Genomic DNA, 17,447 nt, shown 5'->3' with positions numbered 1-17,447 from the left:
AGAGTCTAGTTTGAGTTTATTTGATTGTTTTGTGCTGTTTTGAGTCTTTTTTAGTTTGTTTTGAGTCATATAAGTTTAGTTAAGAGTCTTTGAGCCTAGTTTTGTATCCTTGAGTCAGTTTTTATTAGATTAGCAATCCCTCCTAATCCCCGGCTAGAACGATCCCTACTTATATCTTTACTACAATTGTCAATAAGAGGGTTTAATTTGAGTGCTATTATTTATCACATCATTCTCTCTCACCCTGTGCTTGTGTATTTAACCACTTTTAGGTTTAAATTTATTCTCATTTCCACATCACTACACTTTATGGCTTTGTCACCTTCCAGGTGTCGACCATCATAGCTCGATTCGGAGTCCTAGTGGAATTTCCGGGTTGGGGTGTGTCATATATACTAGCATATGGGCACACACAAAATGTGTGAGAAAGTTTTTTATTTTCGTTTTTGAAATAGAAGGAGAGAGAAAGAGAGTGATAAAGAATGTGGGAGTGCGAAGTTTTATTTTTTATTTTTTATTTTATTTTATTTTTAAATTAGAGATATAATAAGATTACATGTAGATAAGGCTTGAAAAAAAACAGCAAAATTTGGTTGTGTGAAATTACATTTCTGCCCCATATTTCTTATTCATTTTCTATTTTAATTAGAGGGTTAAACTGATAATTTCATAGAATTTTGGTTGACAATAAGTGTTTTCTTAATTAGTAGATACATATATATATATATATATATATATATATATAATTCATCATAACTAGAAAATATAATGATATATATTATATAAAGTATTGGAACATAATGAAAACATAGAGAACAAGCATATAGTATATGTTCATCTAAGTATTCAACAGGTTTCTTACAATTTATTGAAATAAAATAAAATAAAATATAAATGAAAATTATCTCATTTTTTGTCTAAAGTGAGTCACGACCTAACTAGATGAGTATTTAGATGAATTTAGGCAGGCTGGACAGGTGTCTAAGTTATATAGTCAATTGCCTAAACGATCTATGTTCTTTTTTTTACTTTTCAAATGTCTAAAGCACTTATCGAGATTAGGGGTGGAAAAAATTTCCGAAAATCCCGAACCGAACCGAAAAAATCCCGATCCCAAACCAAAAATTTCCCAAACCAAAATTCCCGAAATTTTCGGGATGCTATCCCGAACCGATCCCAAAATTTCGGTATGGGATTCGGGATTGGCTTCTCGATATTTCAGGAATCCCATACCGAACTGAAAATATATAATATTAATTATTATATATATTTATACATATATATATATATATATTATTCTTTTATAATTGATGCTAGTAGTTTCTAATTCATGCTCTGCAACCTGGAATGCCCTACACCTTGCATATTTTTCATGTTCTGTTTGATATTCATGTGGATTTTATTATTGCTGCTGCCATGACTGATGATTTCAGAAGGCTTGATTCTTTTGTCTCTCAACATATTGCAAAAAGGGTTTAATTAATTTGAATTTTGACTATGATAAAAACAATCAGGCATGCCAATGTTCAATTAAATGGTAGTGTGAATGAAATGAATTTCCTAATTCATGAATGTGTTCTTGAATTATATATTTGGAGAACAATTCATAATTTCATATTTCAATTTGGGATTCCCGATTTGTCCTAAAATCCGGAAAATATTTCGGGATTCCCGAAAATTTGTTTTGGGATTGGTCTTCAAATTCCCGTCCCGAAAAATTTCGGTTTGGGATTCGGAATACTAATTTCGACATGGTATCCCATACCGAACCACCCTTAATCGAGATGTTAAAACGAAAATTTTTAGAACACAGCGTATATCATTGAACACGGTCCAATTGTATGCCAAAATGAGGAATGGGAGAGCTGTTCAACGCACGTGAAAGAACAAAAATCAAAATTAGTAAATACTCATTTACTCTCTCGCATAACTGTCATCAAAATTCAGATTAAAAAATAAAATAATAAAAACAAAAGTAATTTCTTTCAGAAAAAAAAAAAAAGAACACTTCCCCCACTCATAAAATTCACAAATCACAAATCATTTTCTTCCGATTCCCCGATCCCTCTCTCTCACTCTCTCCCTCTCTCTCGATCTCTCCGTGTAATCTCTGTTTTCGTTTTTGTTTCCCATTCATTTCGAACTCCCCATTTTTCGAATCGATCGGATCCGATGAGCACCGGCGAGCTTCTCAGCATCGAGCCTCTGGAGCTCAAGTTCCCCTGTCAGTATAACACGCTCTCTTTCTCTTTCGATCTGTTTTTCGTTTTCTAAATTTGCATTTAGCGGTTTCGTTTCTGTTTCCAATTTGTGTTTTTGTTTTTGTTTTTCGAATTTCTCCAGTCGAATTGAAGAAGCAGATCTCCTGTTCGCTCCAGCTCTCGAATAAGACCGATAGCTATGTCGCTTTCAAGGTGCCTCTTTTCTTTTTCTTTTTGTTTATCTAGATACATAGTTGTATATGTACACTCTGTTTGGTTGGTAGGCAAATGTAGGAAAAAGGAGAGCAGTAAGATTGTGATCATTATGTATTTGATTTTTTTGGAACCTGAAATATTGCTGTTTCCACTCCGTTGTGGTTCAGTTTATGTTATTTTTCAAATATTTTCGTTTTTTTCTTTCTTTCTTTTTTTTTTTTTTTTTTTTTTTTTTTTTTTTTTTTGTAAATCAAATAACATGAAGAATGTAGAATTTGAATCTAATGTTTGTAAAATCTGGGGCTTTAAATTTTACATGTGTTTTGAGATGCCAGGAGGCTGGTGGAACTGAAACGCAGATTTGTCAAGTTTATAGGTTTGCTTTGGAGGCTTGATATGTATTTGATTATGTTCAGGTTAAAACTACGAACCCCAAGAAGTATTGTGTTCGTCCAAACAACGGAATTGTCTTGCCTCGATCCACATGTGATGTTACAGGTGCATAGTCATTATGTTTTCCTATGATACATACATATACATACATATATATATATATATATAATATGTATTATGGGTTTTGTAAGTTTTAATTGTTTGTTGTGATACAGTTACAATGCAAGCCCAAAAAGAGGCTCCTCCGGACATGCAATGTAAGGACAAGTTCCTCCTCCAGAGTGTAAAAACTAACCATGGTGCAACTATGAAGGATATTACTCCTGAAGTGGTAGTTATTTTACACAATGTTGTTAGTAAGTAGTGATGTTTTGTGCACTTTTGCCAAGTTTTATTCACTGTGGAATTGGTTCTGTGTAGTTCAATAAAGAGGTGGGACATGATGTTGAAGAGTGCAAATTGAGAGTGCTATATGTTTCTCCACCTCATCCACCTTCTCCGGTTCCAGAAGGGTCAGAAGAAGGGTCTTCACCAAGGGTTTCTGCTACTGAGAATGGAAACGTGAATGGGTTTGAGTTTTCCAATGTGAGTACGAGACTTTTGGATGTTTTTTTCTTTTTGTCTTTGGTCCGTGAAAGATATTGATTGGCATGCTGTTTTTTTGGTGATTATAGGCTGTAAAAGCATTTACTGAGCTTGAACCTCAGGAGAGATCTGCAGAGGTAAATTTAATACATACAGACAACATGTCTGAGTATATATACAAGTCTTATACCTTATCCAGTTTCTGAATTTTGCCTGTTTGTTTTTCAGAAAGTCTGATACGTATGTTGTTAGGCCAGATGTCTGTTACATTGATTAATGTTTTATCATTTAACTTTTATTATTGACTAAGAACCGTGTAAGAATGTATGACAAAAATTGAAAGTTGGTTTTAACTAGTAAGCATGGCAATAAGCTTCATGGGACCTTGATTAGTATCTTTGTTTCTTTTCTAATTGGCTTGTTTTTGTTCATGGTGAAAATTGCAGTTAAGTGTTCATGGTTCAGTAGCATTCTTTTTGATAACTTGGTTTCTTACATACAAGTATATGTACAATATTACAAAGAAAATTATGTTTTACGTATTCTTGATTAGGATTATCCCATCATTTGAGAAAGGACTTCAAAATATCATGGTTTTTGTTTCTCGTTCTGTCACCTTCCATGGTTTAGTCTTCCCTGAATTTGAGGCTCGTCCGGGAATGATGGAAAATTTCTAGACTCCACCTTTTGGTTTATTTTGATTGTCCCCTGCATGACTAGTGTTTTCTTGCTTATTGACTGCCCAAGAAATCTGGTTGCGGCATCTCAAAGCATCATAAACATATCAGAAATCTTAACTATTTTTAGCTTTTAATGGGGTAGAAACTCTACTGTTTTGTTGCAAATGAAAGAGCGTATGCCTTTTTTTCTTTCAGATAGCTAGTTTTGCGTTTGACCTTCTTCCCAAAGTTGTTTCTTTCAATATCACAATGCGTAATCGACACATGATATATAACACAAATTCACATATGTGGTTGTAATATTCCTTGTGCCCTAAGTAGTAGCTGTCAGCCATATAATTACTGGTGCTTGCTGTGCTGGTTCTTATATACGTTTACTTTTGTTATTGCAGGCAAGATCACTTATTTTGAAACTGACGGAGGAAAAGAATAAAGCAATTCAACATAGTAACAGGCTTCGTCAAGAGCTGGTGAGGGCTTGATATGAACTTCAATAGAATTATATTTGTCCTCTTCTTTACTCCTTTTATATACCTTCTCACCCTTGTCCATGCATTTTTATCCTCAAAAACATGTGCTATATTGATTGAATAGTTCCAATTTGCAACGGTCATATTGGTCTATCCTAGAGTTGGATGTGGTTATGGTTTTACTGAAAGTTCATACCTGCTGATGGTTCCCAGAAACTTAAGCTGTTAGGATGTGATCCCGTAAAGATTTATATTCGAACACTATCCCTCATGTGTCTCTCTCCACCACTAGAGCCCAGTATGTGGAATTTGACTTAAAATGTTAAAAGTCTGTTCGGTGTACCCCTGTTCCCAAAGGTTTTGTTGTATATTCTAACGATATCAATAGAAAATCTAGCAGCTCTACTAATTCACTGTGTCATCTTCTCTCCATTTCTGTTATGGTTTTATTTGATAAAACGCGCACAATGAGTAGATGTATTAGTCACCCCTATGTGTACTAGGTCTTGATAAGAAGTCTGACGGTTGATCGGTTTATTTTAGCTGAGCTTGTTAATGTGGTAGAGTTCCTCTTTTAAGGAACATTTTTTACTCTCGGGTTCTATATAAGGTCCAAAATGAAGAGTAAACGACTTCTTAGTTTACTGTTTTGCATTTTTCATATTTAGCTCTTTTGAACTACTTCTGAAGGTAGGCCCTTGGCAGAGATGCTATAGTAGTTTTTCCATCATACTAAAGCAATATACTTTGGGAAGTTATGTGCCATGTGAAGGTTCTGGATTTTTCAGATCCTTAAAACGGAAACCAAAAAGTTATGTTACGATTAGGAGGGAAAACAAATTGGAGCGGTCCACTGTATTGTTACTTTCTTGGAGATGATTGAGGTTGTTTCTGAAGCAATGAGAAGACAGTTTTTATTTCTTTTAATTCTAATCTTCTACCTTAATCATGTCCATGTTAAAAATAAAAAAGGCTTTGTACCCTTTTTTTTCACGGTTTCACGCTATTGGATTGTTAAATCTCGCCGCTTCCGAAATATTGTTGTGTTTTAATTACTAGGTTATTGTGTAGGAGCTATTGAAACGTCAAGGGAGCAAAAGTCGTGGTGGCGTTTCGATCCTTTTCGTCATTATTATTGGCTTGATTGGATTACTTTTGGGTTATCTTATGAAGAAGTCGTAAGCAGTCTGTTACAATTCTGTTGTCAAACTGTTCCCTTCTCAGTCATTGAAGAACGATGGTGAAAGGGAGAAATTGAGGGTGAGGGCTGGTGGCTCATTTTTAGTTAGCTTTGCGAAAGTTTCGAAACTTGTTTAGCGGGTTGTCGTCGATGTTAGGTGCTGGAATTCTAGATTAGCGCGTGGGGACTGGTTTTCGGTAAGCTTACATTCTTTTGTAATTTGCGAGGATAATTTTCACTTTGTTGCTTTTGTGGTTCTGACTTGTGGGATTTTGGTCAACTGTATCTTTGATGGTTGTTAATAATTTATACATCTGTGTGTGATGTAAAGCACGTGTTCAATTGTTTCATATTATTTGTGTTGGTTCAATTTTGTTAGTATGTTAATTAATCCGGTAGACAATTGGATTTGTATCCTAAAAGCCTAATTGGTGTAAACCAATAACTAACCCATGTGTCTGTGGGCGTTCAAGTAGACAAGGGCTTTTGCTGAAATGATTTAACTTTTGACGTTTGGTTGTTGGAATGACTTGTTTTTAGAACGTGGTAATTATGTCATTCTTGTGTCGATAATTGATTTCTCATTTCAGTAATCAAAAGTTAAAAGTGGAATTGGTGGCATGTGTTCGAACCCTATCCCCGTCCCTTTATATAGTCTAAATTAGTAATATTGCTTGTAATAAAACTTCCAAGTGTTTTAAGTTTATCCGAAAAAAGTGACATGCCAAATCCCAACCTTTTCCAAACAAACATTACTCTCTTAAACAAACAGATATTTCGCCATCTGCAAACTATCAAAATTAGGAGTAGACGTATGTAGTCAAATATTAGTTTCTAATTTCAAAAATACCAGTTTTTATATAAACTTTCAAATATATTCAAAATTTCACTTAAATAGACACAAATACCCTAAAATTTAAAAATCCAATAAACTAAAAAATCGAAACCTATTAGATGAATTTCTGATGCGAGATTTACTTGACACTCAAATTAAACCCTCGTATGACAATTGTAGTAGAATGGATAAGTGAGGGATCGTTCTAGACCGGGGATTAGGAGGGCTTGCTAAAACCTTCTAAATTGACTTAAAAACATAAAAACTAAATTAAAATACTCTTAACAAGACTATTATGACTCAGAATGGCTTTGAAAAACTTAAATTGTCTAAAACAATCAAATTGACTCAAATAGAAGCTAGAACTTGATTTAGACGAATTTGCAATTGTTTATGACTCCAAAAGCTTAAAGATACAAAAATAAAACAAATACGAATGATTAAGACTTAACAAAATAAGGGGGGGGGAATTGTGGTTGGACGATATTAAATTAAAAAGACAGAATATAATTAAAGGCAAAATGTAAATATGAATGTGATAAAAATATGGATGATGGAATAGCCAAGGGGTTCTTCTCCACACATGTTACACTTGCAAACAAAATTGATTCTCAGTTGGTCTTTCGATAAGTTGTGAAACTCAATGCTCCAAGTTAATTAGATCCGCTTAGATTAACTTTCAGATTTCCCTAAATTCGTTGGATTGAATGGAATACGCATTACAACCAAATTATTCTTAATCAAAGTCCCTAACTATGGAATACGCATGATAGAGACATTCAACAAAGATCATTAAGTTCAACGGAAATCATAAACATCGACGAGGCATTCGTTACTATAGAATACGCATGAAACTTATGCCAAGAATTCGTTTAACGCGATTGTTTATAAGCAACCTCCACTACTTGTGAATGTAAGTTCATAGCGATTAGGTGAAATTCACTTATATTCTAGCGTCATATTTATGCATGAAAATTAAGCTTGCAATCTCAATGAACATACATAAATAAGTTATCAATCAAACAGTTAAACGAATTGAATCCACAACTTATGAAATTCCAACCAAACGTAATCAATTCAAATTGCAAATATAAACATAGTTTCGAATCACCCCCTAGCTAAAGGGGGTTTAGTTCCTCATAACTTTGAAATCAAAGAAACACCTAAACATTCCAACAACTCAAACTTGAATTGTATGAACGTTTAGGCACTCTTTTCTTCCTCGTTGTTGTAGCACAAGGTCTAAGGTGAGCTTTGGGGATTATGTGAAGTGTTTTGGAGGGATGGGAAGTGGTTGGATAGTGGCTGCAATGAAGGAGAAAAACTGCACAGAAAATGGAAGTGTTTGTAACTGAAAATGTGTATGGAAGAGTGAATGAATTTTGAGGAGTGTTGGATGCTTATTTATAGGTGAAATGGGGGAACAAAAGAGGGAATATTGTGATAGGAGCATATTTATGCGACTTAAATGGCTTGTTCTCGTACATTTACGTTATGTTTCTTTAGTTATTTTAGTACTTTAAGCTATTTTCGTGTGTTTGTAGGTCCAAAGGGCTAAAGGAGCAAAAAGATGCATTTTGGAGACTTTTGGAGCACTTTTGGGCTAAGGACGGATAGCTTATGCTTGAAGCCAAAGTGTTGGACGAAATTGAAGACCTAATTGGAGCCAAAGTGTTGGAACCTTGTTCTCTTTAGTTTTAGGACATTTAAACATTTCCTAATCCCAATCATGCCATGCATAACACACATCCATTCTAACACATTGTCATTGCACATGCATTTCCTTCATTAGTTAACCCACATGCACTTATCACTTATCATCACCACATATCATATCAGTTAATCACTTATCACTTATCATCACCACTTAACCACTTATCATATCATAACCACATATCATATCACTTATCACTTATCACTTAACATAACATCCACCTACTTCACCTACAACATCCACTTCACCTACAACATCCACCTACTTCACCTACAACATCCACTTCACCTACAACATCCACCTACTTCACCTACAACATCCACCCACTTCACCTACAACATCCACCTACTTCACCTACAACATCCACCTACTTCACCTACAAATGACATAGCCATATGTTCCCTCCACTACTCCTATAAATACCCTTGCATTCATTCATTCAATTCACATCTCATTCCATTTCACAACACAACACCCCTCAAACACTTCCTTAGAATCCAAACCATCTTTCCATTTCCACCATTCCTCATCCATTTCCATAATTCCCCAAACCTCACCTTAGACCTTGTGCTACAACAACGAGGAAGATAAGAGGGCCTAAACGTTCATACAATTCAAGTTTGAGTTGTTGGAATGTTTAGGTGTTTCTTTGATTTCAAAGTTTAAATTCAATTCTCTTTGTTTTGTACGTATGAGGAATGGAAGAGAAGAGTGCCTAAACGTTCATACAATTCAAGTTTGAGTTGTTGGAATGTTTAGGTGTTTCTTTGATTTCAAAGTAATGAGGAACTAATCCCCCTTTAGCTAGGGGGTGATTCGAAACTATGTTTATATTTGCAATATGAATTGATTACTTTTGGTTGGAATTTCATAAGTTGTGGATTCAATTCGTTTAACTGTTTGATTGATAACTTATTTATGTATGTTCATTGAGATTGCAAGCTTAATTTTCATGCATGAATATGACGCTAGAATATAAGTGAGTTTCACCTAATCGTTATGAACTTATATTCACAAGTAGTGGAGGTTGCTTATAAACAATCGCGTTAAACGAATTCTTGGCATAAGTTTCATGCGTATTCCATAGTAACGAATGCCTCGTCAACACTTCTAATTTTCATTGAACTTAATGATCTTTGTTGAATGTCTCTATCATGCGTATTCCATAGTTAGGGACTTTGATTAAGAATAATTTGGTTGTAATGCGTATTCCATTCAATCCAATGAATTTAGGGAAATCTGAAAGTTAATTTAAGCGGACCTAATTAACTTGGAGCATTGAGTTTCATAATTTATCGAAAGACCAACTGAGAATCAATCTTGTATGCAAGTATAACATGTGTGGAGAAGAACCCCTTAGCTAGCCTTCATTCCATTTATTCCATCATCCATATTCACATTTACATTCTGCTTAGTTTATTAACTTGTTTTGTTATTTCAATTTTCGTCAAATCAAAACTCTTCCCCCCTTTTTCCTTATTGTTCAATTTAGTTTATGTTTTAAAGCATTTTGAGTCTTTGGTTTGTCTTAGTGATTTAAAGTTTAGTTTTACATTCTTTGAGTCTAGTTTAGTGTTTTATATTACGTTTTTACGTTTTTGAGTCAGTTTCCAAGAGATTTGCAATCCCTCCTAATCCCCGGTCCAGAACGATCCCTACTTATACTTATACTACAAATCGACAAAAAGAGGGTTTAATTTGTATGCGTATAATTCTCGCATCAAATTTTGGCGCCGTTGCCGGGGATTAGCAACTTTGCTAATCCCTTGGTTCTTTTCTTTTTTTTGGTTTAGTTGTTTTCGTTTTAGTTTCTAACTTAATGTTGTTTTCTTTGTTTGTTGTTACTTTTGATATTTGATTTAGTTCTCTTTCTTTGATTTTAGGTACTAGAGAAGTAAGATATGGATTTTGCTAGCATTCAAGCTCAATTGGCAAATCTTACTTCTAAATTGTCGCCGTATGCCGAAAGGACCACAATGCAGAGTGTCCCTACATTTGGTGCTTCATATAGGCAAGGATTTCAAGCCAATCAATGTCCACAAAGAGATTGGAGGGATCATTCAAACTCTATATGGTGGGAAGATCAACAAGTTCAACGTGAAGCATATTGGCAACCATATGAGGAGTTCTATTCAAGACCTATGCAGCCACCACAACTTCATATGCAATATGCTCAATTAAATTCAAGTTTGCCAATAGATTATAATCAAATTCTTAATGAAATAAATTCTTTGGCGCAGGGGTCACAAAATCAAGCCAAGGAGGCTCAACAAGAAGCATATTGGCAACCATATGATGAGTTCAATACAACACCTATGCAGCCACCACAACCTCCCCCACAACAATTCCAATCAAGTTCAAGTATGTCCATGGATAATGATAAAAATTTTCAATTACTAACCTCTTTGGCGCAGGGGTCACAAAATCAAGCCAAGGAGTTGGGTAAATTGGACGAGCAATTTGGGCAGATTATGGAGTTCATGAAACAAATTCAAGAGCAAAGTGAACTCTCCAACTCAACTATTGAAAACTCGAAGGAAGATTTTGAAATCCATAATGCTATCACTTTGGGAAGTGCTATGGAGGTTGGAGCTGACCTAAAAATGTCCAAACATAGCCTAGAAGTGGATGAAGAGCTGCTAATTGAGGAGGAGGAAGAAGACATGCACACGGCAAGGGTAGAACAACCCTTGCCGCAGATCCCTAAGCCCTCTAAACCACCCACCACCAGTAAGGACGTCCCAATTCCATGTTATTCTGATGTTATTCTACCCAATGTCCCTTTTCCTAGCAGGTTTTTGATTCCCAACCAAGAAGAGAGTAAAAAGGACATCGTGGAAGCCTTCCCAAAGGAGCAAAATGCTATTCAAATTCTTGGTGCAACACAGCAAGTTTTAGATGGTGTTGAATTCTTCAAAGGACTTTGTACACCAAGAAGAATGATTCAAGAGAAGGTAGTGGCTGGAGAAGATGTAGAATGCATCAAAGAGGACATATTTGAAACCACAATTCCCAAGGAAGTTGGATTTTATGACACGGGACAAGTCATAACTTTCAAAGGGGTGTTTATTCTGGAGTTCATTTTGGAGCACACAGGTAAGCCGCCTCCCCGAATTTCAATTTTCCTTTATACTAACATGTGGTTAATGATTCAGGCACCCAATCTGGAATTTAAACTATTACCGGATCATTTCAAGTATCACCGCCCATTCAAAGATAAATTCCATGCTGTTTGATTTTATTTATGAAAAAAAAAAAAAAAAACATGGCAGAATGATGGAGCTTCACAAAGGGCGTTTACTTGAAGCCCCACTACTGGGCAAAACTCTAGAAGCAGGAGGCATAGATGCGGAAGGCATCGGAGCGGAAGGCATCGGAGCAGAAGGCATCGAGGCGGAAGGCATCGGGGCGGAAGGTATCGGAGCGGGAGGCATCAAAGAAGAGGCCTCAATACTTGGCCAAACGCTGGATGAGCCCGGAAAAATGTGCCTCTGGAAGTAAGCCGCAAGCCTTTGACGGTCAGTTTGACGGTCACTTTGCATCCGACCATTGGATTCTTGTAGCTCATCAAGCTTCCTCTTCATACCCGTCGAATAGTTGTTGGCAAGCACGTGCAAACTTCTATTCTCGTACTTAAGCAGTTTGATCTCCTGCTTGAGACTTTCCACCTCTGCCATCAAAGATTCCACCTGACGGGAGCGGGCAAGCAGGCGTTGGCCCATATTGGACACAGAGCTCGCACACTGAACACTAAGTGCCAGGGACTCTTGAACGGCCAACTCATCGGACCGTCCTGACAGCAGCCTACTATCTTTTGGAGTGAGGAGGTTCCTAGCTACTATTGTAGCTGTTGTGGCGTCCTGCATCACGGAGTCTTCACCTGTGAGAAGACCGTTAGAAGATAAGAAAGAAGGGCGCCATACGTTACCTTGACGCGGTGCGCCCGTATCACTGCTAAGGCTCAATTCCAAGCTAAGGTTCGATGAGTTTGCCATTTTTCAAAAGTGTTCAAAGAGAAGGGATGGAGTTAAATTTCAAAGGGCCGGAGTCGATTTTCAAGAATGGGAATTCTTCAGAGTGTGTTTGTTGTGGTGATCGATAGCTCTATAAAAAGCCAAGGCGACGCGTCCACCGATTCAAGAAGCCAGAATTTCCGGCGTAATTTAGGCGACGCGTTCTCGGCTTTTCAGAAGACGCGTTCAACTTTGTCAAAAGATTTCTGACAAAGCTGAATACACGTGGAGGCCATCATTGCAACTACACATCTTTAGCCGACAAGCGCAAAGTTCGGCGACGCTTTCTCTGCTTTTCAGAAGACGTGTGCAGCTTTGTCAAAAGGAGCCGCATCTACACTACCACGTGTCGTTCAGAAAGCGAAGGGGCGTCGTTCAGAAATCGAAGGGGCGCCTGCTCAGAAATCGAAGAGGCGTATTCAAAGATCGAAGAGGCGCCACTATTTCAAAAAGCCGGATTTGCGGGATCAAAACGTTTGTCGACAAGGGTAAAAAGTACCACCACTTGATATTATCTCTATATATGTCGACCTTCGTCTTTTATGGCAGGGCAAACCTGAAGAAAATGCCCAACTCTCCCTCACCTCTGAGGGCGCACTCCCAGCAAAGCCTTTCGAAATACTCAATTCTTTCTTCTTCCCCAAAGATGATACCAGATGCCTGGAGTACATATGACCCAGGAGGAAACGGCGGATTGAAGCATGTGCTGATTCATTCACCGCTTCTTCAAAGCAAAGGTATCTCATATCATCAAGGTCAAAAGCAAAAGTATCTCATATCATGCTCTTTCCCTGTCTTTTTCTTTGTCCTTGTTCTTACTTGCATGGCAAAGTAAAAGAAGCAATCAGCCAGCACTTGGAGTCAGTCTTCCGATCTGGAGCCAACTGCCTGGAATCTATTCCTGATTGCTTACCTAGCGTTGCTCTCGAGTAGTCATCTTCAACGGTTGATACACTTCCGGAGAAGGGACCACTTCTGCAAAGGGGCGCGAGTAAGGCAAGTGAAAATGATACATTGAAGCATGTGGAGACAAACATAGGCTGAGTTATCCTCCAACCCTTTTCAATACGAATTGGAAAGATTGAACAAAGAAACAGACCAAAGGGGTATGCTCAGACCTTCGGGGGAGACCAAAAGAATCCTGCTGCCCAGTTCAAGAGTAGCACAAAGGAAAATCAACGATGGGAGGAACCCCTGTGGAATCAACAACATCAAGCCTCAATGAAATCAACAAGGAGAAGATGGAATTTACATTCCACAACCAGATTTGCGTCTCTAAACTCTTCTCTTTGTTATTTACATTCTGCCATGTTTAGTATGTTTAAATGTTTTTTGTGTGTTTACTTATGCTTTGTATGATTTTAAGCTTAAAACATTGAGGACAATGTTTGATTTAAGTGTGGGGGGGTAACTAATGTTGTTAATGCAAATTCGTGGGATTTTATCGCCCATAACTTCAAATGTTGTTCCTTACTGTTTTAAGGTGTTTTTAAGTTGTTTTAGAGTGTTTTAGTATGTTTTGTTTTTATAACTCCGAAAATACCATAAAAATTTGAAAAAATTGTTTTGAAAAGCCTAAAAAGAGTGTTTTGAGTCGTTTTTGTGTGTTTGTGTCTTAGGGTACCTTCCAACACAATGATAAGGATTTGGTTTATAATTGCATGACGGTTTGAAAGAGTTATAAACATAGAGAAAAGTTTGATTTACTCTTGGTATATGCTTGGTTATGGTTATAATGTATGACTTCACATGCAATCATAAAAGAAAAAAATTCGTTTTTGTAACATGCTTGAAGGAAGGAACTCAAACAAACGCTACAACCCTGAGAGACTTGAGCCTATAACGTTCTTTGGAGAGTATAATCTGTGATTTCTTGTTTTCTAAAGTCGTTGCATGATCTCATTATTCTTTGCTTGGTTACTACTTAGAAGGCGTTTCATCATATAGTTCCAAATGCTAGAACTCATGCCCATTTCATTCAAAGCATGTTATTGATTTGCATAACACATATTCAAGAAGAAGTTGTGTAGTGACCACCACCATAGCCAAATAGCCTTACTTCCCATACTTCGTATATGTTGTAAGTTTTAACCCCGTTGAGCCTCGTTTTGCCTTTATTCCTTGTTTACCCACATCACCCCTTACCTAGCTTAGAGTAGGACTTTCCTATACCCTTGTTCTTAAAGTTTAGTGAGCATGACTTAAATGAATTCCTTTTGAGTTACATTATGCAAGAAAATGAGTGTGGGGGAGTAAAAGTTTGTTCTTACGTTTATATGTATGTTTTGAGATTCAAAAGAAAAAGAAGAAAAGAAAAAAAAAAAAAAAAAAAAAAAAAAAAAAGAGGAGTGAAAATAAGTAAGAATGAACTCACGAGCGTTGATGGTTGAAGAAAGGGTCCAAAAAGTTGAATATGGCCCTAAGTTTTGTGTGATTTTCCCTTGGGTGTTCAAAGTTGACTTCTGCGTTCTTAAGGGAATTCTAAGTGTCTAATTCAATACTTTGCTCACTATTGCTTTAAGAATGTTTGTTTATCCTTCACCTTTCATTGTTAGCCAATACCCTAGCCCCGTTACTACCCTTTGACTTCTATATTGAGTGTTATGTATTTCAATTGTGGAGTTTGAACTTGGTATGAGCTTATGGTGTCACTGGTTCTCGCGTCTAAGTAGTAGCATTCCATTCATGAGATCATATCTAAACATGCTTATTAACTCCAGAAAATGCTTTCCTTATTATAACATATGTGAGTGTTCGTCTACATGTTTACATCAATCTTCTCACATATACCTAGTGTAGGGTGTGTAGTCAGAAAATCTGTGTGAAAAACGAGAGTACATCTAGTAAGAAATTGAGGGAATTCTCTAAAGGCATGTTACTACATTTGAAATGTGTTTTAATTGCTTAATTGTGAACTAGTATGTGGTGACTATGATTAAGAATGTACTTAAGTGTAAAGATGGCTCAAATCTGTGAGAATAATGATTTTTAACTTGTCATGTGCATTGGAAGTCCCTGATACGATTGTTGGAAGGTGTAGGTTGTGTTTTGTTCTTTTTGTTTTGTTTTTCTGTTTTGCTCGAGGACTAGCAAAAGCTAAGTGTGGGGGTATTTGATAGGAGCATATTTATGCGACTTAAATGGCTTGTTCTCGTACATTTACGTTATGTTTCTTTAGTTATTTTAGTACTTTAAGCTATTTTCGTGTGTTTGTAGGTCCAAAGGGCTAAAGGAGCAAAAAGATGCATTTTGGAGACTTTTGGAGCACTTTTGGGCTAAGGACGGATAGCTTATGCTTGAAGCCAAAGTGTTGGACGAAATTGAAGACCTAATTGGAGCCAAAGTGTTGGAACCTTGTTCTCTTTAGTTTTAGGACATTTAAACATTTCCTAATCCCAATCATGCCATGCATAACACACATCCATTCTAACACATTGTCATTGCACATGCATTTCCTTCATTAGTTAACCCACATGCACTTATCACTTATCATCACCACATATCATATCAGTTAATCACTTATCACTTATCATCACCACTTAACCACTTATCATATCATAACCACATATCATATCACTTATCACTTATCACTTAACATAACATCCACCTACTTCACCTACAACATCCACTTCACCTACAACATCCACCTACTTCACCTACAACATCCACTTCACCTACAACATCCACCTACTTCACCTACAACATCCACCCACTTCACCTACAACATCCACCTACTTCACCTACAACATCCACCTACTTCACCTACAAATGACATAGCCATATGTTCCCTCCACTACTCCTATAAATACCCTTGCATTCATTCATTCAATTCACATCTCATTCCATTTCACAACACAACACCCCTCAAACACTTCCTTAGAATCCAAACCATCTTTCCATTTCCACCATTCCTCATCCATTTCCATAATTCCCCAAACCTCACCTTAGACCTTGTGCTACAACAACGAGGAAGATAAGAGGGCCTAAACGTTCATACAATTCAAGTTTGAGTTGTTGGAATGTTTAGGTGTTTCTTTGATTTCAAAGTTTAAATTCAATTCTCTTTGTTTTGTACGTATGAGGAATGGAAGAGAAGAGTGCCTAAACGTTCATACAATTCAAGTTTGAGTTGTTGGAATGTTTAGGTGTTTCTTTGATTTCAAAGTAATGAGGAACTAATCCCCCTTTAGCTAGGGGGTGATTCGAAACTATGTTTATATTTGCAATATGAATTGATTACTTTTGGTTGGAATTTCATAAGTTGTGGATTCAATTCGTTTAACTGTTTGATTGATAACTTATTTATGTATGTTCATTGAGATTGCAAGCTTAATTTTCATGCATGAATATGACGCTAGAATATAAGTGAGTTTCACCTAATCGTTATGAACTTATATTCACAAGTAGTGGAGGTTGCTTATAAACAATCGCGTTAAACGAATTCTTGGCATAAGTTTCATGCGTATTCCATAGTAACGAATGCCTCGTCAACACTTCTAATTTTCATTGAACTTAATGATCTTTGTTGAATGTCTCTATCATGCGTATTCCATAGTTAGGGACTTTGATTAAGAATAATTTGGTTGTAATGCGTATTCCATTCAATCCAATGAATTTAGGGAAATCTGAAAGTTAATTTAAGCGGACCTAATTAACTTGCATACAAGATTGACAATTGTAGTATGGATGGATAAGTGAGGGATCGTTCTAGACCGGGGATTAGGAGGGCTTGCTAAAACCTTCTAAATTGACTTAAAAACATAAAAACTAAATTAAAATACTCTTAACAAGACTACTATGACTCAGAATGGCTTTGAAAAACTCAAATTGTCTAAAACAATCAAATTGACTCAAATAGAAGCTAGAACTTGATTTAGACGAATTTGCAAATGTTTATGACTCCAAAAGCTTAAAGATACAAAAATAAAACAAATACGAATGATTAAAACTTAACAAAATAGAGGGGGGGAATTGTGTTTGGACGATATTAAATTAAAAAGACAGAATATAATTAAAGGCAAAATGTAAATATGAATGTGATGAAAATATGGATGATGGAATAGCCAAGGGGTTCTTCTCCACACATGTTACACTTGCAAACAAAATTGATTCTCAGTTGGTCTTTCGATAAGTTGTGAAACTCAATGCTCCAAGTTAATT

The 17,447-nt window shown here is 36.4% G+C and overlaps 1 protein-coding gene across 1 annotated transcript; it reads left to right on the top strand.

Annotated features, from left to right (window-relative positions):
* Positions 1 to 1,981: 1,981 nt before the first annotated feature.
* Positions 1,982 to 6,075, top strand: LOC137722929 (vesicle-associated protein 1-1-like). The gene is made up of 8 exons (XM_068462056.1): positions 1,982 to 2,224; positions 2,344 to 2,414; positions 2,834 to 2,915; positions 3,026 to 3,141; positions 3,231 to 3,395; positions 3,485 to 3,532; positions 4,468 to 4,545; positions 5,617 to 6,075. The coding sequence occupies exons 1-8, from the start codon at positions 2,173 to 2,175 to the stop codon at positions 5,725 to 5,727; spliced, it is 723 nt and encodes a 240-aa protein (XP_068318157.1). The 5' UTR covers positions 1,982 to 2,172; the 3' UTR covers positions 5,728 to 6,075.
* The last annotated feature ends 11,372 nt before the right edge of the window (positions 6,076 to 17,447 follow it).

Source organism: Pyrus communis, chromosome 17 (genome assembly GCF_963583255.1).
Source record: "Pyrus communis chromosome 17, drPyrComm1.1, whole genome shotgun sequence".
Classification (NCBI taxonomy): Eukaryota; Viridiplantae; Streptophyta; class Magnoliopsida; order Rosales; family Rosaceae; genus Pyrus; species Pyrus communis.
This window is presented reverse-complemented; position numbering and strand designations above follow the sequence as displayed.

Bases quoted from the DNA above. Each gene is read 5' to 3' on its own strand.
- LOC137722929 (XM_068462056.1), top strand. From the start codon at position 2,173: ATGAGCACCGGCGAGCTTCTCAGCATCGAGCCTCTGGAGCTCAAGTTC. The intron at 3,396-3,484 runs GTGAGTACGAGA...TGGTGATTATAG, and splicing joins ATGGGTTTGAGTTTTCCAAT to GCTGTAAAAGCATTTACTGA. The intron at 3,533-4,467 runs GTAAATTTAATA...TTGTTATTGCAG, and splicing joins CTCAGGAGAGATCTGCAGAG to GCAAGATCACTTATTTTGAA.